The sequence below is a fragment of the Aplysia californica genome, unplaced genomic scaffold (genome assembly GCF_000002075.1).
Source record: "Aplysia californica isolate F4 #8 unplaced genomic scaffold, AplCal3.0 scaffold00170, whole genome shotgun sequence".
Taxonomy (NCBI): Eukaryota; Metazoa; Mollusca; class Gastropoda; order Aplysiida; family Aplysiidae; genus Aplysia; species Aplysia californica.
In genome coordinates, this window is record NW_004797440.1 from 607,096 (window position 1) to 625,191 (window position 18,096).

Genomic DNA, 18,096 nt, shown 5'->3' on the forward strand with positions numbered 1-18,096 from the left:
GGTTTTTGTAACCCCTTCACATCCAGTGTTTTTAACCGCTGTGAAGGTGATATCCATGAAAAAATCATGCTCAAATTCCTCTCCCAAATGCAAAGAAACTAATAAATGTTGAGAAAAACTATGACGAACTAATTTATTTTGCTCACTGTCATCACATTTATTATAAATAAACTTGTGGGATTCTGCATCCCTTAACTCTAGTTCATTTGTACAATCAATTGAGTCTCTCTTCTGTCCAAAAGAGAGGTTGTGGATTTCCATTCTGAATAAGGAATCAGGCGATGGGGCAGTGATGCGCCACCAACAAGACAAACTGCCACTAAAGAATTCCGGCTTTAAATGTTCAACTATCCTTTTCATAGGTGCAGAACTACTGAGCCGAAAGGTTTCGTTACAACTTCTGAAAACAGACGGATACACCGATCGATATGTATATGAAAATCCAGGCAAACTGCCAAGGCTGTGACCGGAAGATAGCTCTACTTTCACCTCATCGCTCTCATACGTTCGAAAAAACACTTCCTTTCCACACAAGTTTTGACTATTTACTTTTATGTAAACATCTGAAGAAGACTTTTCACATTGTGGCAGCTCTCTAAAAGCAACAGAAATTCCTGGATGTGTGTTACGCTTCTTAATACGCCATTCACATTGAAGATCTGTCATGATATAGTTAGGGTAGCTGGGGGAAGATGCCGTCTTTGTTGCTTGTTCAGCATGGAGCTCTGTGCCAAGACAAGAGGATGTCTCTGCAACAGAAGCTGGAGATGTTATGACTTTATATTGAGCAAGAAAATATTCATTTCTTGTTGTCTGCGTGGGATCTGGCAATATTCTGACATATACTTCAATGTTATGCAATGAATAGATCCAGTAGGATTGTGATTCATTGTGTGAAGGGGCTGCTATGAGAGGAGGGTTTCGTCTCTTGCCACTAGCCAAAAGCTCAGAAATTTCGTATTGCACACCATCATCACTCCTCACCAGCTTCACACTTTGAATAGATGTATTTGAACTGTTGGACACTTTCCAAAAACAATGGAGGTTCTTTCCAAAAGGCAGGGCATGTTTTTTCAACTCAATTACATTGTTTTTCAACGAGTTTGTGTATAACGGTTTGAATTTCACAGGCAAAACCACAAGCCAAAAGCCATCAGGCATGATGAGATCAGCTAATATCTGTACCGTAACCAGCCAGGTTCCTTTACTGTAGAGAGTCTTTTCACTTCGAGGGTCACCATTACAGTCTTTGGTCAGTTCAAAATAGTCAACATTTGGACCGTTGAACATTTTTAACATATTAGCAGGAGTGAGTTCCTCGGTCCAGTTGTTGTTGAAAATCTTAATAGCAGTGACAGCATCACGACTATTTTCAATGATGTAAGGAGTCAGCCCTAATTGCAAATGTATCTCTCTCTCTCGCTCTCTCTCGGAAGCCAAAAAAGCTTGAGGAATGTGTACAGCTGATGACAGAGAAGACAATAGGAGTCTTGGAAGAGGAAACTTGTCCACAGCTTGAAAAGAAGCAATTATGTCTGCAAAACTATATGTCCGGTAACGTCTTAAAGTGAAAACTAACCGTCGACCGGAACTACGAAACACTTTCATAGAGAAGGAGCATACATTAAAAACAGTACCATCGTCATCTTCAAGATAGAAAATCATCGAAGGCGAGAAAAACCGACGTTTACACAAAAGTGATATCATAGTACTAGGGGCTAGCAAATTATATTCAATGACTTTATCATCAGATCCTGAATCAAACCTCACTTCACAGGAGGTTTTCCTACTTTGCTTATCCATTTCTAAAACAACAGCTTCTGTCAGGACAATGTCAGAAAAGTAGTGGTACACATCACTGCAGCGTGACGATTTCAGTACAGATGAAACGTCAAGTACCATCTCTTGTTGAGAGCCAGATTCAAATCCAAATTTAGAAATGCTCAACTCTACTGTTGTAGACATCTCTTTAATGTAAATATTTTCAGTCCCAAACGTAACAAAATCGCAAAACTTCTTGGCTCCTACTTTAAGGTAATCCTTGAAACAACTTCTATAGTCTGTCTTAGCACCAAGGGCCAAGACCCGAACCACCATCCCATATCCAGAAGAAGTGGTGAGAGTCCAGTTACATTTCAGGGGAGTTATCATCTCAAACGGGTAACCTGGTGCATACAGCAGTTTTCCATGTTTCTTGTCGATCTGTAATCGTGAGAACCCATCACAGAAATCTTGTCTGTCTTTAGAAATAACTTCAAAAGTCATCTCAAACCCCTCTCCTCGCCCGTTCAGGCCGGTGTTGTATACAATCTTGACGGTGCTTGGAAGCCACATGACGTCCGGCCTCTTCTTCCCGCACCAGCTGATCCTGTCTGGCCAGTGCTGGGGAACTCGTGGGTCTTGGTCAAACTCCACCGACACTTTCTCTGAGTTTTCTCCGCAAACATCAGAGCCACCCAGAGAAAAATTGTTAATGGTGAGCTTAAAGTAACTTCCAGGAGTTGTGGATAAATTGAAAACGCACGAGACATTGGAGCCGTTGTGGGAGGGAGGATTTGCCATTCTCAGAACACCAAAAGTTATGTAGTTGTCATAAGTCCATCCGCAGTCTTTTGATGGGTCAAGATATGAAGACACGATGTTTGCTGAGGATGAAAACAAACAGAAGGAGGTACTCAGTGAAGTAGATGGCTTCCCTGGCATCAAAGTAACGTCTTTTGCAGGCAATGGCAAAAAGCTTTACCATTACACCCCATTTGACAAAATGATTTGTCATGTGCTATTACTTAAGTTTTTGCAAGACGTTTTCTGCAATTTTTGCAAAGTAGGGAAAAAAGGATGGGGCCCAGAGGACATACATGTGTCAGTTCTATTGGCAAACCTTATAGCAGGTTACTTACCAAGAACCAGACTATCATAAAATGATGTTGCGATGTATTTGACAATTTTCTCTTTTTATTTTTTGGCTCAACACATTCAAATTATATCTAATCTACTTTAAAATGTGGTAGCCAGTATTTTCACATGTCATGGAAATAAAGTCGATGGGCTTTTTCACGACCTGTAATGGAAAAAAAGCTAGGGACGTTTTCTCGACCAGTAGAATAACCAACTCTTACCGTAAAGGTCTAGGCCTATTAGCTAACATACATTTTTGGGGGGTATCTAGACCTAGTTTCCGATTTAGTGACCTGTTCTACCGCCATTCCGATTAAGGTGTCAACACTACCAGATTAGCGATGGGTGCCGAGAGAGCTTCCAACTTTCCCTTGCGAAACCCGTAGCCCCCATCCCAAAATTCTGCACTTGCCGCATCATCATCTATGCCGCACTATGTGTTTTTAAAAAACTTTTAAGAGAAAGAAGGGGGGGGGGCACTTGCCTTTTTAGATTCTTTGACAGTAGATCTAGAATCTAACTCTCGGCAGTAAGTTGTAGGCCTATTTGCGCACACTCTTTATTTTTAAAAAGTTGGTCACAGTAGGCTATGCTTGAGTATGCCTAGTTTATGAGTTTAGCCGTCGTCAGCAATCGTTTGAATTACCACTTTGCCACATAGAGAGGGGTTTCTAAAGCTAAGAGTAAGCAAGGGGTAGGCCCAACTAAAGTAGACTCAAGATCTAACCTAGAATGAAAATGTTGATATCTATGTGAGGCAGTGTGGTGAAATCAGTCGCTCGTCAAAATAATAAAAACCGAGAAATCTGCATTTTTCCGGCCAGTTCTGATTTTTTTTTTGGTTCAACATTTAGAATCTTTAGTATATATCCATTCAAAAACACTACTATGTCCTGATTTTATGTGAAAATGTTGAATAAAGGCACACAAAATGTAAATTTTCACTTTTCAAAGACTCTTAAGTTATGGAAGTCACCACACTTTGGTGGACATTTTCTTGCTAATTTTACATGTGAAACCAGGCGACTCCACCTCCTTCAATTGCAAATATCTCGACTTCAATTTAAGATAAATGGATATTTATTTCATCGAGAGCAAGGCAAATCAACAACCTTTAAGATGACACCAACAGACCTGCCATGGATATCCCGATTTTTTGCCCCAAGTCTCAAGCATCCCGATTTTCCCGATTTCGATTGCGTGTATCCCGATTTTTTGTCCCAGTCCGCTGTTGTGCCGGATTTTTCTAAAAACTTACTCTGCCTTCTACTTTATCGCGGGAAGCACCCGTTGAACTTTTTGTCAGTAGGAACTCGGAGCACTATTTCCCGAAATACCGATGCCGCATTTAGTAGTTGACTCGCCCCCAAGTTGTGTGTGGTCTTTTCCCGCACCCAGAATTCTCCGATGATAGCTTGGTAACTGTTACAATTTGGGACATTTAATAATCGATAATGTTCGTAGTTCCGCTGTTACTTTCAAAACAAGCCTTGTCCGAGGTCTGGTAACTGCGCGTTCACACCAAACACTCGGACAAGCGAGCGACTGTCTTTCTAACCCTTACACAACTAACATGTCTGCGCTGACAAGACTAACATACGGCCGTTGTCATTGCTTTTGTCTGAACACATGAGGGATAAGAGATTTGTTGGTATATTTGGTCAGTCGGCCGCCGTCGTTATTCTAGAAGTAGAACGACTGTCGCTCATCCGTGTGTTTTGTGTGAACGTGCAGTTAGTCGGACCCGTTAGTAAAATTGTTTCAATCGCGCATTCGCGTCACGTGACCTATCATCGCCGTGCGAGTTCTGCGTGTCGGGGACCGTCCGTTGACGGGGTCAACTTAAGTTCATGTATTTTGGGACTTATTGGTAAGTATAGACACTTGGACTAGGGAGTGCTTGACGCGATGCTTCAGGATTTACAAAAAAAATGATAACTCGCACGTACGTACGCACGCATGCACGCACACGCACACACACACGCACGCAAACAAACAAAGACACACAGAGAGCATAAGGCCAAGGAATTTATGGACACCCCTGCAAAAATTGTAAGTCAGCTTTGACAGTCACCTTGGTGATTTGCTGTTGATCCCGATTTTTTTCACAAAATCACAAATTTTTCTACCTGAGATCCTGATTTTGAGGTTTCATAGAGTGGCAGGTCTGCACCAATATCTCCGTTTGCCCAAAAATTGACGAGCGCCTGATTCCACTGAGCAGTGGCGGTGGGTAGTGACGGGCTCTCGGGCTTGAGCCCCTCCCCCCCCCCCCACCCACCACCCCCAACTCTATCCCAAAGTAAATTAAAGTTTCTTCCCATATAAAACAAGCAGTTGAAACCGTTATGACCGCACACAATGAACACAGAGAGATAAACTTGGCGGCTTGCTCGCTTATCCAATCACTGTCGTCCCCGCTTACAACTATAGTAACCCAGCAGCCAATCAAATGTCTTTAGGGCTCAGCAAAGATGAGCCCTTTTCCCACAGCCCGTCCTTAATGAAACTCATCTCGTAAAAAGGTAGAAGACTGGGAAAAAATAACACTGTACCGAGGGCTCACGCTCTCCTAGCCCTGACAATGGGGTGAAAGTTTACGACACACTTTCCCCCACTGACACAGATACCTATGCGCTCATTGGTTCTTTGTTGGGTGTGTTCAACTTTCTCGACTACAAGGCCTAATCCAGCTCATAGAAGTATTATGTTTGAGGTGCTGTATGTGCATGTTTGTGTTTGTGCCGCTGAGATTTAACAGTTATAAATCAGGTCGAACTACTTGTAAGGCAACTTACGAAGTGCGTTGAGCGTTTTAACGACCGTATAATTGCGTGGCCATCTTAAGATTGCACTGCGCGTTTTAACGATCGTTAACGATGGTATAATTGCGCTGCAATCTGAAGATTGTATTGATATTTTACATTTTTTTAATAATAAAAAAAAAAATTACACTTACATCTTTATTCTTTTACTCGGATCAAGGAACATATTACCTCTTCATGGCCACAACAACGTTCCGGTATGACCTTTGTACAGGCGGCTGTCTTTTAGAGGTGGTCATCAGGGCAGGTTCGACTGTACATACATATACAGTCGAACCTGCCCTGACGGTCACCTCTATAAGATAGCCACCTGTACAAACGGTCACTTTCCATTTCCCCCCTTGCGTTTTTTCTATATAATTTAACTGTGTAAAACGGGCACCTGTCCAACACGGCCGCGGCCACCTTATTTCAACACACAACCCCTGTCACACTAAGCAATAACACCCGTCTAAGACGGCCACCTTAGTGACTCCATTTCGTTTAGTCATAAATTGTGCTTTGGCCCCTGGCGTTGTGGGCGAGCCGTCATAATTCAATCCCCTGTCGCTGTTGTTAGGTAGTCCCTCCAACCGATCATGTTGCGTAGGCCCCTCCCACTGTTGACCAATAGCTACCAATTTTCAGCTGCTGGTGAGGTAAGCGTGTGATCCCTCATAACCCATAAGCCCCGCCCAGAACTTAAACACAAATCGTAAGGGAGATGAGTGGTCACTGTTTACCCAGTCTGTAACAAAGTAACAAAGGACGTCAACATGAACTTGTGACAGAAACGTCGCTCGTTCTCCGAGTGGTGGCGACCCATGAGTTTGTTTTTACATCGCACTCGGTCTTCCTCGTCTGATACATTTCGTTTTATTGTCACCCTTTTGCGAAATCAGCAACAAAATAAAAATTACAAACAAAATACAAACCACCACCACCACCACCAACAACAAAAACAAGAATGCGGCTACTTTCGATTGGGACCTCTGATAGGAATAATTTGTTTTCTTCATCTTGATCAGTCCAGCCTAAGACGGCCACCTGTCTTATACGGCCACTTTTCTCCTTGACAATGGGTGGCCGTCTTACACAGGTTTGACTGTATATATATATATATATATATATATATATATATATATATATATATATATATATATATATATATATTATAAACCTTCTGGCATGACCCAGCTGTTTATTGATCACAAGTCGGGAAAAATCACCTAGCTTTTTTTTCCACGACAGGTCGTGAAAAAGTGCGCATAGATTTTATTACCACGATACCGGTTGCCTAAAAAATATATTTCGGTGTAGATTTTACTTAACACTTTGATCAAAAGCACAAATTGTACATCAGTGTCCAGGGACACTCCAAACTTTGGAGACCATTTTCTCAGTAATTTTACCTTCGCTACCAGCCCCCTTCCTCCTCCCCCACGACCTTCAATAGCAAATATTTTGACTTCTGATCAATATAGATAGATATAGGTATATTTTCATCCTCAACAAAATAATTTTAATCAAGCTTTAAGATAATAATAATATATATAGAACTATGCCAAAAAACCATCAACACAACTTAAATAATTCAGGAGGCAGCACACATGAAACACACACATGCATGATCTTATTATGTCAGCAAACAATAAATAAACAAGAAAAGAACCAGACTCACCTTGGACCAAGGATGTAGTCACAAACATCAGACTAAGGCAAATACATCCCACTAACAATCTAGATGGGTACTTCATCGTGTTCACTCTTTTAGATGGCCATGCATCTGTAATCTGCATAACAAGACAACCTGAAAAGGAATAAGGTTGTTTTTTTTAATACTAGACTAAAAAGGACATTTACACGTAAATATAATGTCAAAAGTGATGTTGATAGAAAAAAGAGCGAAAGGAGTTATCATTTTGTTAAAACAATTTAGTTTTCTTCTCAAACAAGTGGGACATCAAGAACTACAATTGTAACTGCCATGGTTGCACAATGCAAATCACAAACAATCATGACAACATTCAACTAACTTTCACAGGGCAATAATCTGAACCCATAAGAGATTACAATAAAATTATATAGGCCCAAAGAGAGAGAGAGAAAGAGAAAGAGAGAGAGAGAGAGAGAGAGAGAGTGGAGGACCTACACCTACAGATCATTTTCACTTTCTGGAGAGACGCTGCTAAAAATGAACATTTGGTGTTCATGTTCATTAAAAAAAATATATCATGCATTTTACAATATCAAAATGAAAAACAATAGAGATCTACAGAGGAAACCTGATATAACAGGGATGGTGGGACCAGAGAAAAAGTCCTGTTATATCAGATCCCTGTTAAATCAGAAATGCAAGGAGAGTGGACTAATCCAGCGGTATTTATTCATGCCACAAGTGTACCCACGAACAGAAGTTTTGGCCTGTGCATGACACATTATGCGTGCGTGTAGCTAGGATTAGGGCTAGATCGAAGTCTGCAGCACACTGCAGCCCTCTCTCGCTTCATTCGCTGCGTGTGCTTGCAGTGGCGTGGCTTGTGTGGGCTTGCTCCATCACTGCGTCACTCTCTCTCTCTTCTCTCTCTCTTCCTTTTTACACATTATTAACAAGCCTTTGTCCCTGTTATAAGCATATAGGGCTCCGATGAGGCCCTGTTATTGCCGATAATTTTTAATAGAGACAAAGAGTAGGAAAAAACAGGGATTTAAAAAATCCCTGCTATTACCGGATCCCTGTTATTACCGGGCCTATACGGTATCCGCTATATTTTTAATATTCAGTAAGCCCTTGGCCTATATTAAAGAAAATGACTCCAAAGATCATTTGCACCAGCTTAATCTCTCATGAGTCTCAGTGACTGCGAGCATATTTAATCAATTGAAACTAGGCCAAGCTTTGGTTTCATTTTGAATCTCTGCCTTACAACACCCCAAACAACTGACTGAGCGGTAAGCTTAAATTAAATTAAGTTCTTGACTGGCATGTTTGGTTATAAATGTCATTGGTTTGTTTTCAAAAGCATGTGGTGTAAAGGATAGACAATTCACTGTTGCATGCAGGAAACCCGAGTTTAATTCCTAAAAGGGGAAACAATTTATCGAGTAGGGCCTATAGATCTATCGAGGTCTTTTTGCTGCCAGCGCTGATTTGCCCTGACAGGTAGGGTCAGAATCAAGCCTTCTAAAAATAAATCATTTTAAATGTGTTGATTTACACCTTACATGACATTTTTTTTTTTAATCAACCCGCATTCATCATGATACATGTGGAGACCTCGCCTACGATCATACTTTAAGCTTACTAAATTCTTTTCTACTAGATCTAGATTCTAGATATATATAAACCAGCATACAACTGAGTGAAAGATAGAGTTCACACCAATACAATATTAGCCTACAACAGCACTTACTTAGATTTTTAAAAACTTTAATGATTGCTCACAGATCTAGGTAAGATTGAAGAATACCGGACCAGCGGACTGACTTTGCCTATATCTCAACCATAGGAATTCATAATTTTCCCGTTTTTAATATCTCTCAACGGAGAATCTCGGACCGGTAGATCTATTCATTAAAATTTTGTCAGGGGGGAGACCCCCCTGAACCCCCCCCCCCCCCTCTCCTCTTCCCCAACCATCCTCCCCACTTACCCCACTTTCTCGCGCAATAATGTACGAGTGGTCCGGTATTCTTCAATCTTCCCGTCAGCTCAATCACGCTGAGTTTTGTTGGTGGTAAAGAAAAAGGCCACCTCTATTCTCACCCGGAGTGAGAACAGTGCAGGCGAGTCTTGTGGCTATTCTCACCCGGTGCGCGTTCACCAAATTTTGCGTTCACCCTAAACCACAGAATTCTACACTGTGATAACAGAAAAATTGTAGAATTCTGTGCCGTGAACAAACGTTCCATTACAACTGTAGCCTACTATAAGCGTACAATTTTGTCAGTGGGCAGTGGAGAGAGAGAGAGAAAGAGAGAGAGGAGTAGCGCGAGAATTTCCGGGCAAAACAAAATGGCGACACGCGTAGTTCGGCTCGATTCGAAAAGTTAAATAGCCGTAACATCTTTGTAGACAACCAAATTAATTTACTTTTGTGTTTTAACATCATTTTTTAACTTTGTTTTGGTCAATTTGATCGTCCACACCGATAGACAGTATTCAGAAAGAGACAGAGAGAGAGAGAGAGAAGAGGGGAGGAGTTGATCTTGCGAGAACTTCCGGGCGGGTGAGAACACTTTCAAAGAAAAATGGTTCTACTTTGGGCCATCAAGATCTAACTTCTAAGTTTCAAATGAGCCATGAATCAACACTCGTTCTGACAATAAAATCAGAATTTACCTTACTTCACGTGGAACACACTCACAAAAAAACAGTAAAATTCAATTACGGGATAGAGCGGCAGAAACTACAGCTCTCGTTGATAAGAACGAAACCGGAGGGAAGATTGAAGAATACCGGACCACTCGTACATTATTGCGCAAGAAAGCGGGGTAGGTGGGGCGGGTGGTTGGGTGGAGGAGGGGGGAGGGGGGGTTCAGGAGTTCTCCCCCCTGACAAAATTTTAATGAATAGATCTACCGGTCCGAGATTCTCCATTGAGAGATACTAAAAACAGGGAAATTATGAATTCTTAAGGTTGAGACATCTAAGGCAAAGTCAGTCTGCTGGTCCGGTAGTCTTCAATCTTACCAAACCGAATACTGCGCCCTAATTCTGGGGACTATAAAATACATGTTGGGTCAGCTAATCACGCTGAGTTTTGTTATTGTTGGATTTAAAGAAAAATGGTTCTACTTTGGGCCATCTAAGTTTCAAATGAGCCATGAATCAACACTCGTTCTGACAATAAAATCAGAATTTACCTTACTTCACGTGGAACACACTCACAAAAAACGGTAAAATTACTAAAAATTCAATTACGGGATAGAGAGGCAGAAACTACAGCTCTCGTTGATGATAGAACGAAACCGGATACTGCTCCGTCGCTTACCGGAAACGGGCTCGAATAACGGATTAACGAACATTTTAGTGTCTCCAGAGAGTATTTAATTATAGAGAGCGGAAACGAAGCCTCTTTTCGGGTATCCAGGTCACCAGCTGATCGTGAAACGAGGCGCGGTAAACAAAGCTAATGGCGGCTGTCGGCAGTCGCAAGTCACCCGCAAGTGTAACTGGTGTTTTGCGGCAGTCTGCGTCCGTGCCAATTCAAGATCGCACAATTATCAGACCTAGCATTCTTTGCGCTTTTTCGGTAGTTCCCACCCCGCAATTTTATTCACGGGTTTGGGCCACAAGAGTAGGGGGGTTTCAGGGGGGCTTGCCCCCCTGACCTAATAAAAATAGGAAGGGGGGTTCAGGGGGGCCCCCCCTGAATTTTACCATAATTTAATGTTTTGCAGTTGTTAAGTTTGATATCTTAGCTCACCGCGAATCAAACGTATAGATGTAGGTCAGGCTCAAATAAGGGGGGTGGGAACTACCGAAAAAGCACCGCATTCTTTAGCTTTCCAAAGGACCCTGAAATGTAAGAATTTGCCACAGAATTCTACACTTAATTAAGTGTAGAATTCTGTGGAATTTGCACATGTACTTTTTCATTAACCTTATTTAATATCGTTTTTCTCATGTGTAGATCTAGATCTAGGCGTATCTAGATCTAGATTTAGGCCTAACTAGATATCTAGATCTATCTAGATCTAGATCTAGATCTAGAATACCTGGACTCTAGACCTAGATCTATTCTAGAATCCTAGAGATCTAGATCTAGATATAGATGTAGATCTAGATCTAGATCTAGATTAGATAATAGATTGTAGATCTAGATCTAGTATCAGTGTCCGGGTCCTGATTAGAACTAGATCTAGATCTAGATCTAGATTATAGATCTAGATTCTAGGTCTAGAAGGGCCTAATGTAGCGGGCCTAGTGGGTCTACTAGGACCTGATCTAGATCTAGATCTATCCTTGGGCCTTATTATCATAGCATAGACATATTATAATGTTTGCTTCTACACATTCCTACCTCTAATTCTTCACAACACATGCGACAGTGCAGTCGATTAGCCTAGTTACTCTGTTCGTCCCGTCATGCCAGGACGAAACATTGTTGTTAAACCTTGGAGGACGAAACATTGTTAAACCTTGGAGGACGAAACATTGTTAAACCTTGCTATAACTTAACTAGATCTAGCGAATAATACACGTTTTTCTGGGGGGGGGGGGGGGGGGGCTCTGATCGTGGTCTATAGAGTTTAGAGTTACAGTGTTTGCCTCTCATTCAATAGGTCTGAAACATGACTGGGACAGACATTTTTCTTCTCTAAAGTTTTCTCTTTTCACCTCCCAGCTCAATATGTTTTGTCATCTGTTTTCCTCCTCACTTTCTGCCCCCCCCCCCCCCCCCCCTTTTGCCTCCTCCTCTGGGGCTCCTGGCTCTTTCTGCAGCCTTTAACTACATGTACTACTACTGCCACTCATTGACTCCTTTTATCTGACTGCTGTCTTTCAGTCACCTGACCTTATGGTAAGTAAGATCTTACACCTAGCCTTCTCGGATAAGGGCGAAAAATTTCGGAGGTCCCGTGTGTAAGTTGCGCAAGTTAATTAAGGATCCCTTCGTATTCTTAAAATCAAAAGAGTAGGCTAGGCTTTGGCCCCCACCTGGGCAAAATTAAAAATTCCTACCAAAGTGAAAAAATTTAGTGTGCCCCGCCTGTTCATATGAGACCTATATGCTGTCGCAGGCGCCGTAAAGCGCTTACCCCCCCCCCCCCCCTCCAAAAAAAGAAAAGAAAAGAAAATACCGTATTTAATACGCTATAACAGTGTTTAAAGTGATCTGAATTTAAAGAATTTTTGGGGATCACCCAGTATTGATTTCCCCTTTAATTCTTCATCAGTTTGAGAGTGAGTGGGCATTGAAAATTCACTGATAAGTTCCATTTTTAAAAAGTACACACACACACACACACACACACACACACACACACACACACACACACACACACACACACACACACTCACACACACACACACACACACACACACACACACACACACACACACACACTGTAGACCTGGAGAATGCATCCGTAGGCTATGTACCGTGGCGCTTCGACTCCTCCTCTGCGGAACTGACTAGATAGAGTAGTGAACCATTTGTAGTATTTAATTCTTTTTAAAATTGAAGCTTCTCATCAGAATTAAACCAATCCAAATATGCCAGGCAAGATTCAAGTTTATTGTATGAAAACCAGACTGCATCCTAGATCAGAGTAGTCCACCTAAGAAAAGGCACTCAAATGCCTTCCGCCTTAATTATCTCTTTTTAAAAATTATTTTATTATTCTATTTATTTGTTTGTTTATTTATTTATCAGTTGCGACCGCCGTAAAACCTCTATTAAAACTTTTTTTTAAACTTTTCTTTTTTCTTTTCTTTCTTTTTTTTTTTTTTTTTTTTTTGGGGGGGGGGGGGGGGTTAGATGTGGGATGAATGTCATTTAACTATCCAAAAAAGATTTTAATTTTAAAATCTCCAGTAGATGTACTTTCTCAAAACTGTTAATCAATCAAGCACTTTTCTCTTTTATGAAATGAAACTAAAGGAGTAGACCTAGATCTATATTCTATATAAATCTATGAATTTTGCAACATTTAACTGCACACGTGAGAATATGGGCCTCCACAGTGTATTATTTATTGTGAGCCCCGGTCTATAGTATAGGCCTACCTGTAAAACTCTGTGTTACAATCTAAGTTTTTCGCACTCCTACCAAAAAGTTATAATATATTTCTGATGTAAAAGATAAAAATGGGTAATGAATTTAGAATTATCGGAAGGCTGACTTTGGTTCTCAAGATAGTAAGTCACCTATACGTGTACCATGGAAATGCATTGTCACAATTGTGCGCTGAGCAATTTGAACTGTGGAAATTTGCATATATTGAACAATTCTAGTGCTGAATGCTGTGCCCATGTTGTTTACTGTTCCAAACCCTCCAAAATAAATAATTATTGTTCCCTCCTGGCCAGTTCCAAAGGATACAGGTCCTGTCCATGACAAAAGATCAAGTGTCTGCAATGTGATGTGAGAGTTTTGAAGAAGAAATTAAAAGCGGAAAAAACAAACCTTGACATCTAAGAAGACTGCTGTAATAGATCTACTACGGAATACATGTAACAAAATTAAAGAGACAAAGAAATTACAAAGCTTACTTAATTAATTAAGGAAGTGCTAGTTGACCCTGTCAGGACCACCCTTGAAGTTTGTAATGTCCCAAATTTATGTGCCTGACAGAGAAGTATGGACAAAAGAATCAACAAGAGACAATGCATAAGGCAAAGCAGTCTAAGATTAGTAAGAAAGACTGTCACATTCACCCACTTGTGAGAGCCAGTTTCAGTAAAGTGCTATTAAGCCACGAAAGATGCATAACGTGTTCATATTATATAATATTGATTATAAAGGCCCCTGGTGGGTTCGATCTGTCGCATTGTATTCTTGATTTTATTCATATGCCTAGCCTACACAAAACGAAATCTGTTTTCTGTTTCTACAGTTTGTTGCATTTCCTCATCATTGCCTATAGGAGATCTATATGCTATTGCATGCTCTCTTTCTTTTCTCGCCAACTCTTCCCTACCCACAGTACAGACCCCATGCATGGCTAATATAATGTAACTAATTAATAAAATAAGTAAAAATGTATTAACCTTTATTAGGCTATCTTAGATTAAAACTGCTTATGTTGTAAGCTAGATCAAAGTTATATTTAGGCTAAGGCAGGCATATTTTTATTATGCTGGAAGCCTACAGATCTAGATCTAGATGACTTTTTTTTCTTATGTAACTACTGACACTGACTAGATTTTTTAGATTAGATCTCTCGAATCTAGATCTAGATAATCTAGATGTAGATATGTAGATGTAGATCTAGATCTAGTTTTCGGTCTACGTTATCAAGACATGTATTGGCTTTATGCCAGATCAACATTATTTTATAACTAGGCCTGGATCTAGAATTCAATTTTTAAATCTGTTGTCCTGTTTTCTTCCACATGTGTAAATTTTTCTGTAGGCCAGAAGAGTATAGATTGTAGAGGCAGTGTTTACAAATATGCAACCTTGGCCAGTTCTCTGATTGCGCTAGACCTAAGCCGCAGAAAGCTAGGCCTAGGCCCCTCTAGATACGACGCGCTTCGTTTCGATAAGGCCTAGGCCTCGCTAGGCCTAGGCTAGACGCGACGCGCTTCGCTGTCGATACCGCGCCTGGTTATTTTTAGCTCGCGTCTCAGCGGTCACGTTCGCAAATGCACTGTTGTCACGGACCGCGAGGCCTCGTTTCCTGTCTCTATATTTTAGTGTCTCTGGTGTCTCTGCTTCGGCTCTTTCAAAAACATCGACCCAAAATTTCGTTTCGTTGAGAGGCCAGCCTTTCCTGTCGGTGTGGGATGAAAATTTTAGTCAGATAGTGTATAAAAAAGAGACTTGACGCATGTCATGACAAGTACCCCATACCGGCACACATCGGGTTTTCTGCCATGGGTTGGACCCCATACCGGCGCGCCCTACACCACATACCAACACACTCAAATTGAAGCACAACTTCTTCTTCTTCTTCTTCTTCTTCTTCTTCTTCTATCCCGTGGTTGGGGCAACCGTTGGGGCACCACTGCATTGGAAAACCAGCTCTCGCTAGGCCTATCTATTTTTGTCCTCTGCTCTCCTCAGGTTGTCACCCATCGTCTTTCCTGTCCACTCTTTGTCTTTAATGTTGTCCTCCCATCTCCTTCTCTGCCTTCCTCTCTTTCTCTTTCCTTGTACGGTTCCTTGCAGGATTGTTTTGGCAAGTCCTGTGGATCTTGTGACATGCCCATACCATTTTAGCTTTCGTCTTTTCACTGTGGTCAGTAGATCTTCATATTGTCCCACTGCGTTGCTGATTCTCTTTCGTACTTCGACATTTGAAACGTGGTCTTAGGAGTTTGAAAAGAGGAAAGAAGCAAAGACGAAATCCTTTTGTACAGTGGGCCTAAGAGTACTAAGACAGAACTAATGTTTATTGACATACTAAAAAGAACAACCACCAGAACAGACTCACATACATCTTACTCACACATACGTACATGAATGCTTCATTTTACTCTTCATCACATATCACAACAAACTCACTTGAACATCTTTTACTCACACACAAGTACATGAATGCTTCATTTTACTCTTCCACTTCCACATACAAGTATGTATCACAACAAACTCACATGAACATCTTACTCACACACATACATGAATGCTTCACTTTACTCTTCCACACATATCACATGAAGATCTTACTCCCACTCAGGACACACAAATTTTATGTAAAATGCTTTAGTTCACTCTTTGACATCTCGCTCAACACAGCACTCTGTCGACCACAACGCCCCTTATGATACAATCACAACTCTCGCATGCGGGCTTTGGTGCTGGGGGGAACTGAGCACTTACGGACCTGTCCGGTGTGCAATGACGTTGTTGCCCAGGACAGGTAATAATACAGGTAATACATGTAATAACTTAGAGGCCTGAGCCCGCTTCTCTGTGTTGAAACCATAGAGTTCCAGCTTCCCGGTACGGGCAGGTTGACGAACGAGGGGGCAGGAATGGGTTGATTGTACAAATCAAGGTACTTTCTGTATGCCCCCTCGTTCTCCTTAGGATCGATTTTGTGCAAATGGCAACGGCGGACCCAATGCATGCATGTCTGATGCCATCCATTCAGTGGCAATGGTGTGATCAATTAGCTTGTCAAGGACAAAGCAAATTAAGGTGTTGTCCTGAGGCAGTTTTTGGGGGGCTTGGGGTGTCACCAGAGTTTCATCTTCCAATGGTCGATGAAGCATGCACATTTAATAAATTCTGGTTTTGTCCCCAAGAGGAGCTCTGTACAAAGTAGGCCTAAGTACATGTATAGCCAATACTTTTCCTTTTACCAATTTAGGCTTGGTTAAAGTTCAGTAGTGGCTTTCCTTGGTCTATGAGTCTAATTTTTTTTTAAAATAAAAAATATTAGGCTCAGGAGAAGGAAAAAAAACAACCCTTCCGGGACCAGGATTCGATGCCACGTTTGGAAGCACTGAACATTAGACTTAGAGAACGTAGACAGGCAGTAGACATGAGCTTGTACGTTCTCTAGGCCTAACTTAAACTAAGTTAATTAAGTTCGAGTTGCACAGCCACCGTCTTGTTATTGTTATCCAAGCTAGCGTCTTTCGACTTAAACTCGCTCAAACTCAACTCAAATGATTATGAGACATGAACAAGACGTCTACGTTTATGCAAACAATGTCAGAAACAATTGTTAGATCTAATCTAGATCTACCCAAAATTGATCGGAATAAGACAACGTCATAAAAAAGGAGTCAAATCTTAGGACTAGGAGGTCTATAAAAAAACTGAGAAAGCTTCCACAATTCAGGCAGAACTACAGTATTATCATGTAGAAACGATGGCTACTATAACATCTAGATCTAGATCTAATTCTAGTACATGTACTGGCGTTCAGAGGCGAAGCGTCTATATAATCAAATAATCACTGCTTCCCTTCCTAATTTTGAAACATTGTCGCAGTCAAATTCACCCATAGACGTAATCCTCATAAATTAAATGTAAAAAGACGTTCATAATCACCAATGAACAATAGACTATGCCTAACCTTCAAAACCGTTTCATTGCCACAGAAATAGCCTGTTCGCCTCTATCGGGCCACTCCATAAGCAGTCACCAGCTTTGATTAAGTAAGCTTAAAGTGAGGCTGGAAGAGTCAACCAATAGATTTGAAGGGAACATGTGCATAGCAGTCAGAGCTGTTTCATTGTCGCATATACCCTGTTCACCCCTTTCGGGCCACAGTTATAAGCACCCAGACGCGCTGATTATCTAAGCGAACTATCACACTGGTCGAGTCTACCTCACAGATGTGAGGGGAACTAACTCCTAATAATCCTTTGACTCCTGCTACTACACTGCTAGTGCTTGGTTTTTTTCCTCGACTTTTTAACGTCCTATAATCAGATCGTGACCTCGATTGTGACAGCGGCTCCTGGCTGCGAAAAGCTAGACAAAAAACAGCCAAATGTGAAATAAAAAATTAATAATTGTCGTGCTCTACCAAAGTGTTTCGGCTGTCTGGTATAACATGCCATTGTAGTGCTGACATCTGTGCTTCTTTCCTTGGAGTTCGTGTGTTCAAATCTAAAGTTAAATTTAAGGTTAGTTAGAATAAATATTTAATGAAATACTTTTCCGATATTTTAGCGGTTGAACAAGCATACAACATGAATTCAGGATTTGTTTTCATTCACAACTCAGAGTTGCCGCCTGGCGCCTCCAGTGCCAGTAAGATTCTT

At 41.1% G+C, this 18,096-nt stretch overlaps 1 protein-coding gene across 4 annotated transcripts in view; it reads right to left on the minus strand.

The window, feature by feature from the left end:
* The window catches only part of LOC101864142, a 63,907-nt gene extending 46,463 nt beyond the window's left edge, over window positions 1-17,444 (minus strand). For 2 of the 4 annotated variants that reach the window (XM_035969691.1, XM_013082348.2), the window contains exons 1-2: window positions 17,403-17,444; window positions 7,384-7,512 (exon numbers count right to left, since the gene is read on the minus strand). In XM_035969691.1, the coding sequence (XP_035825584.1) occupies window positions 7,384-7,501 (118 nt within the window). In that variant the 5' untranslated portion in view covers window positions 7,502-7,512; window positions 17,403-17,444. Of the gene's footprint in view, window positions 2,646-7,383; window positions 7,513-10,568; window positions 10,656-17,402 lie in introns of those variants that run through there. The other 2 variants (XM_035969689.1, XM_035969690.1) reach the window with 2 other exon arrangements.
* Window positions 17,445-18,096: the final 652 nt, after the last annotated feature.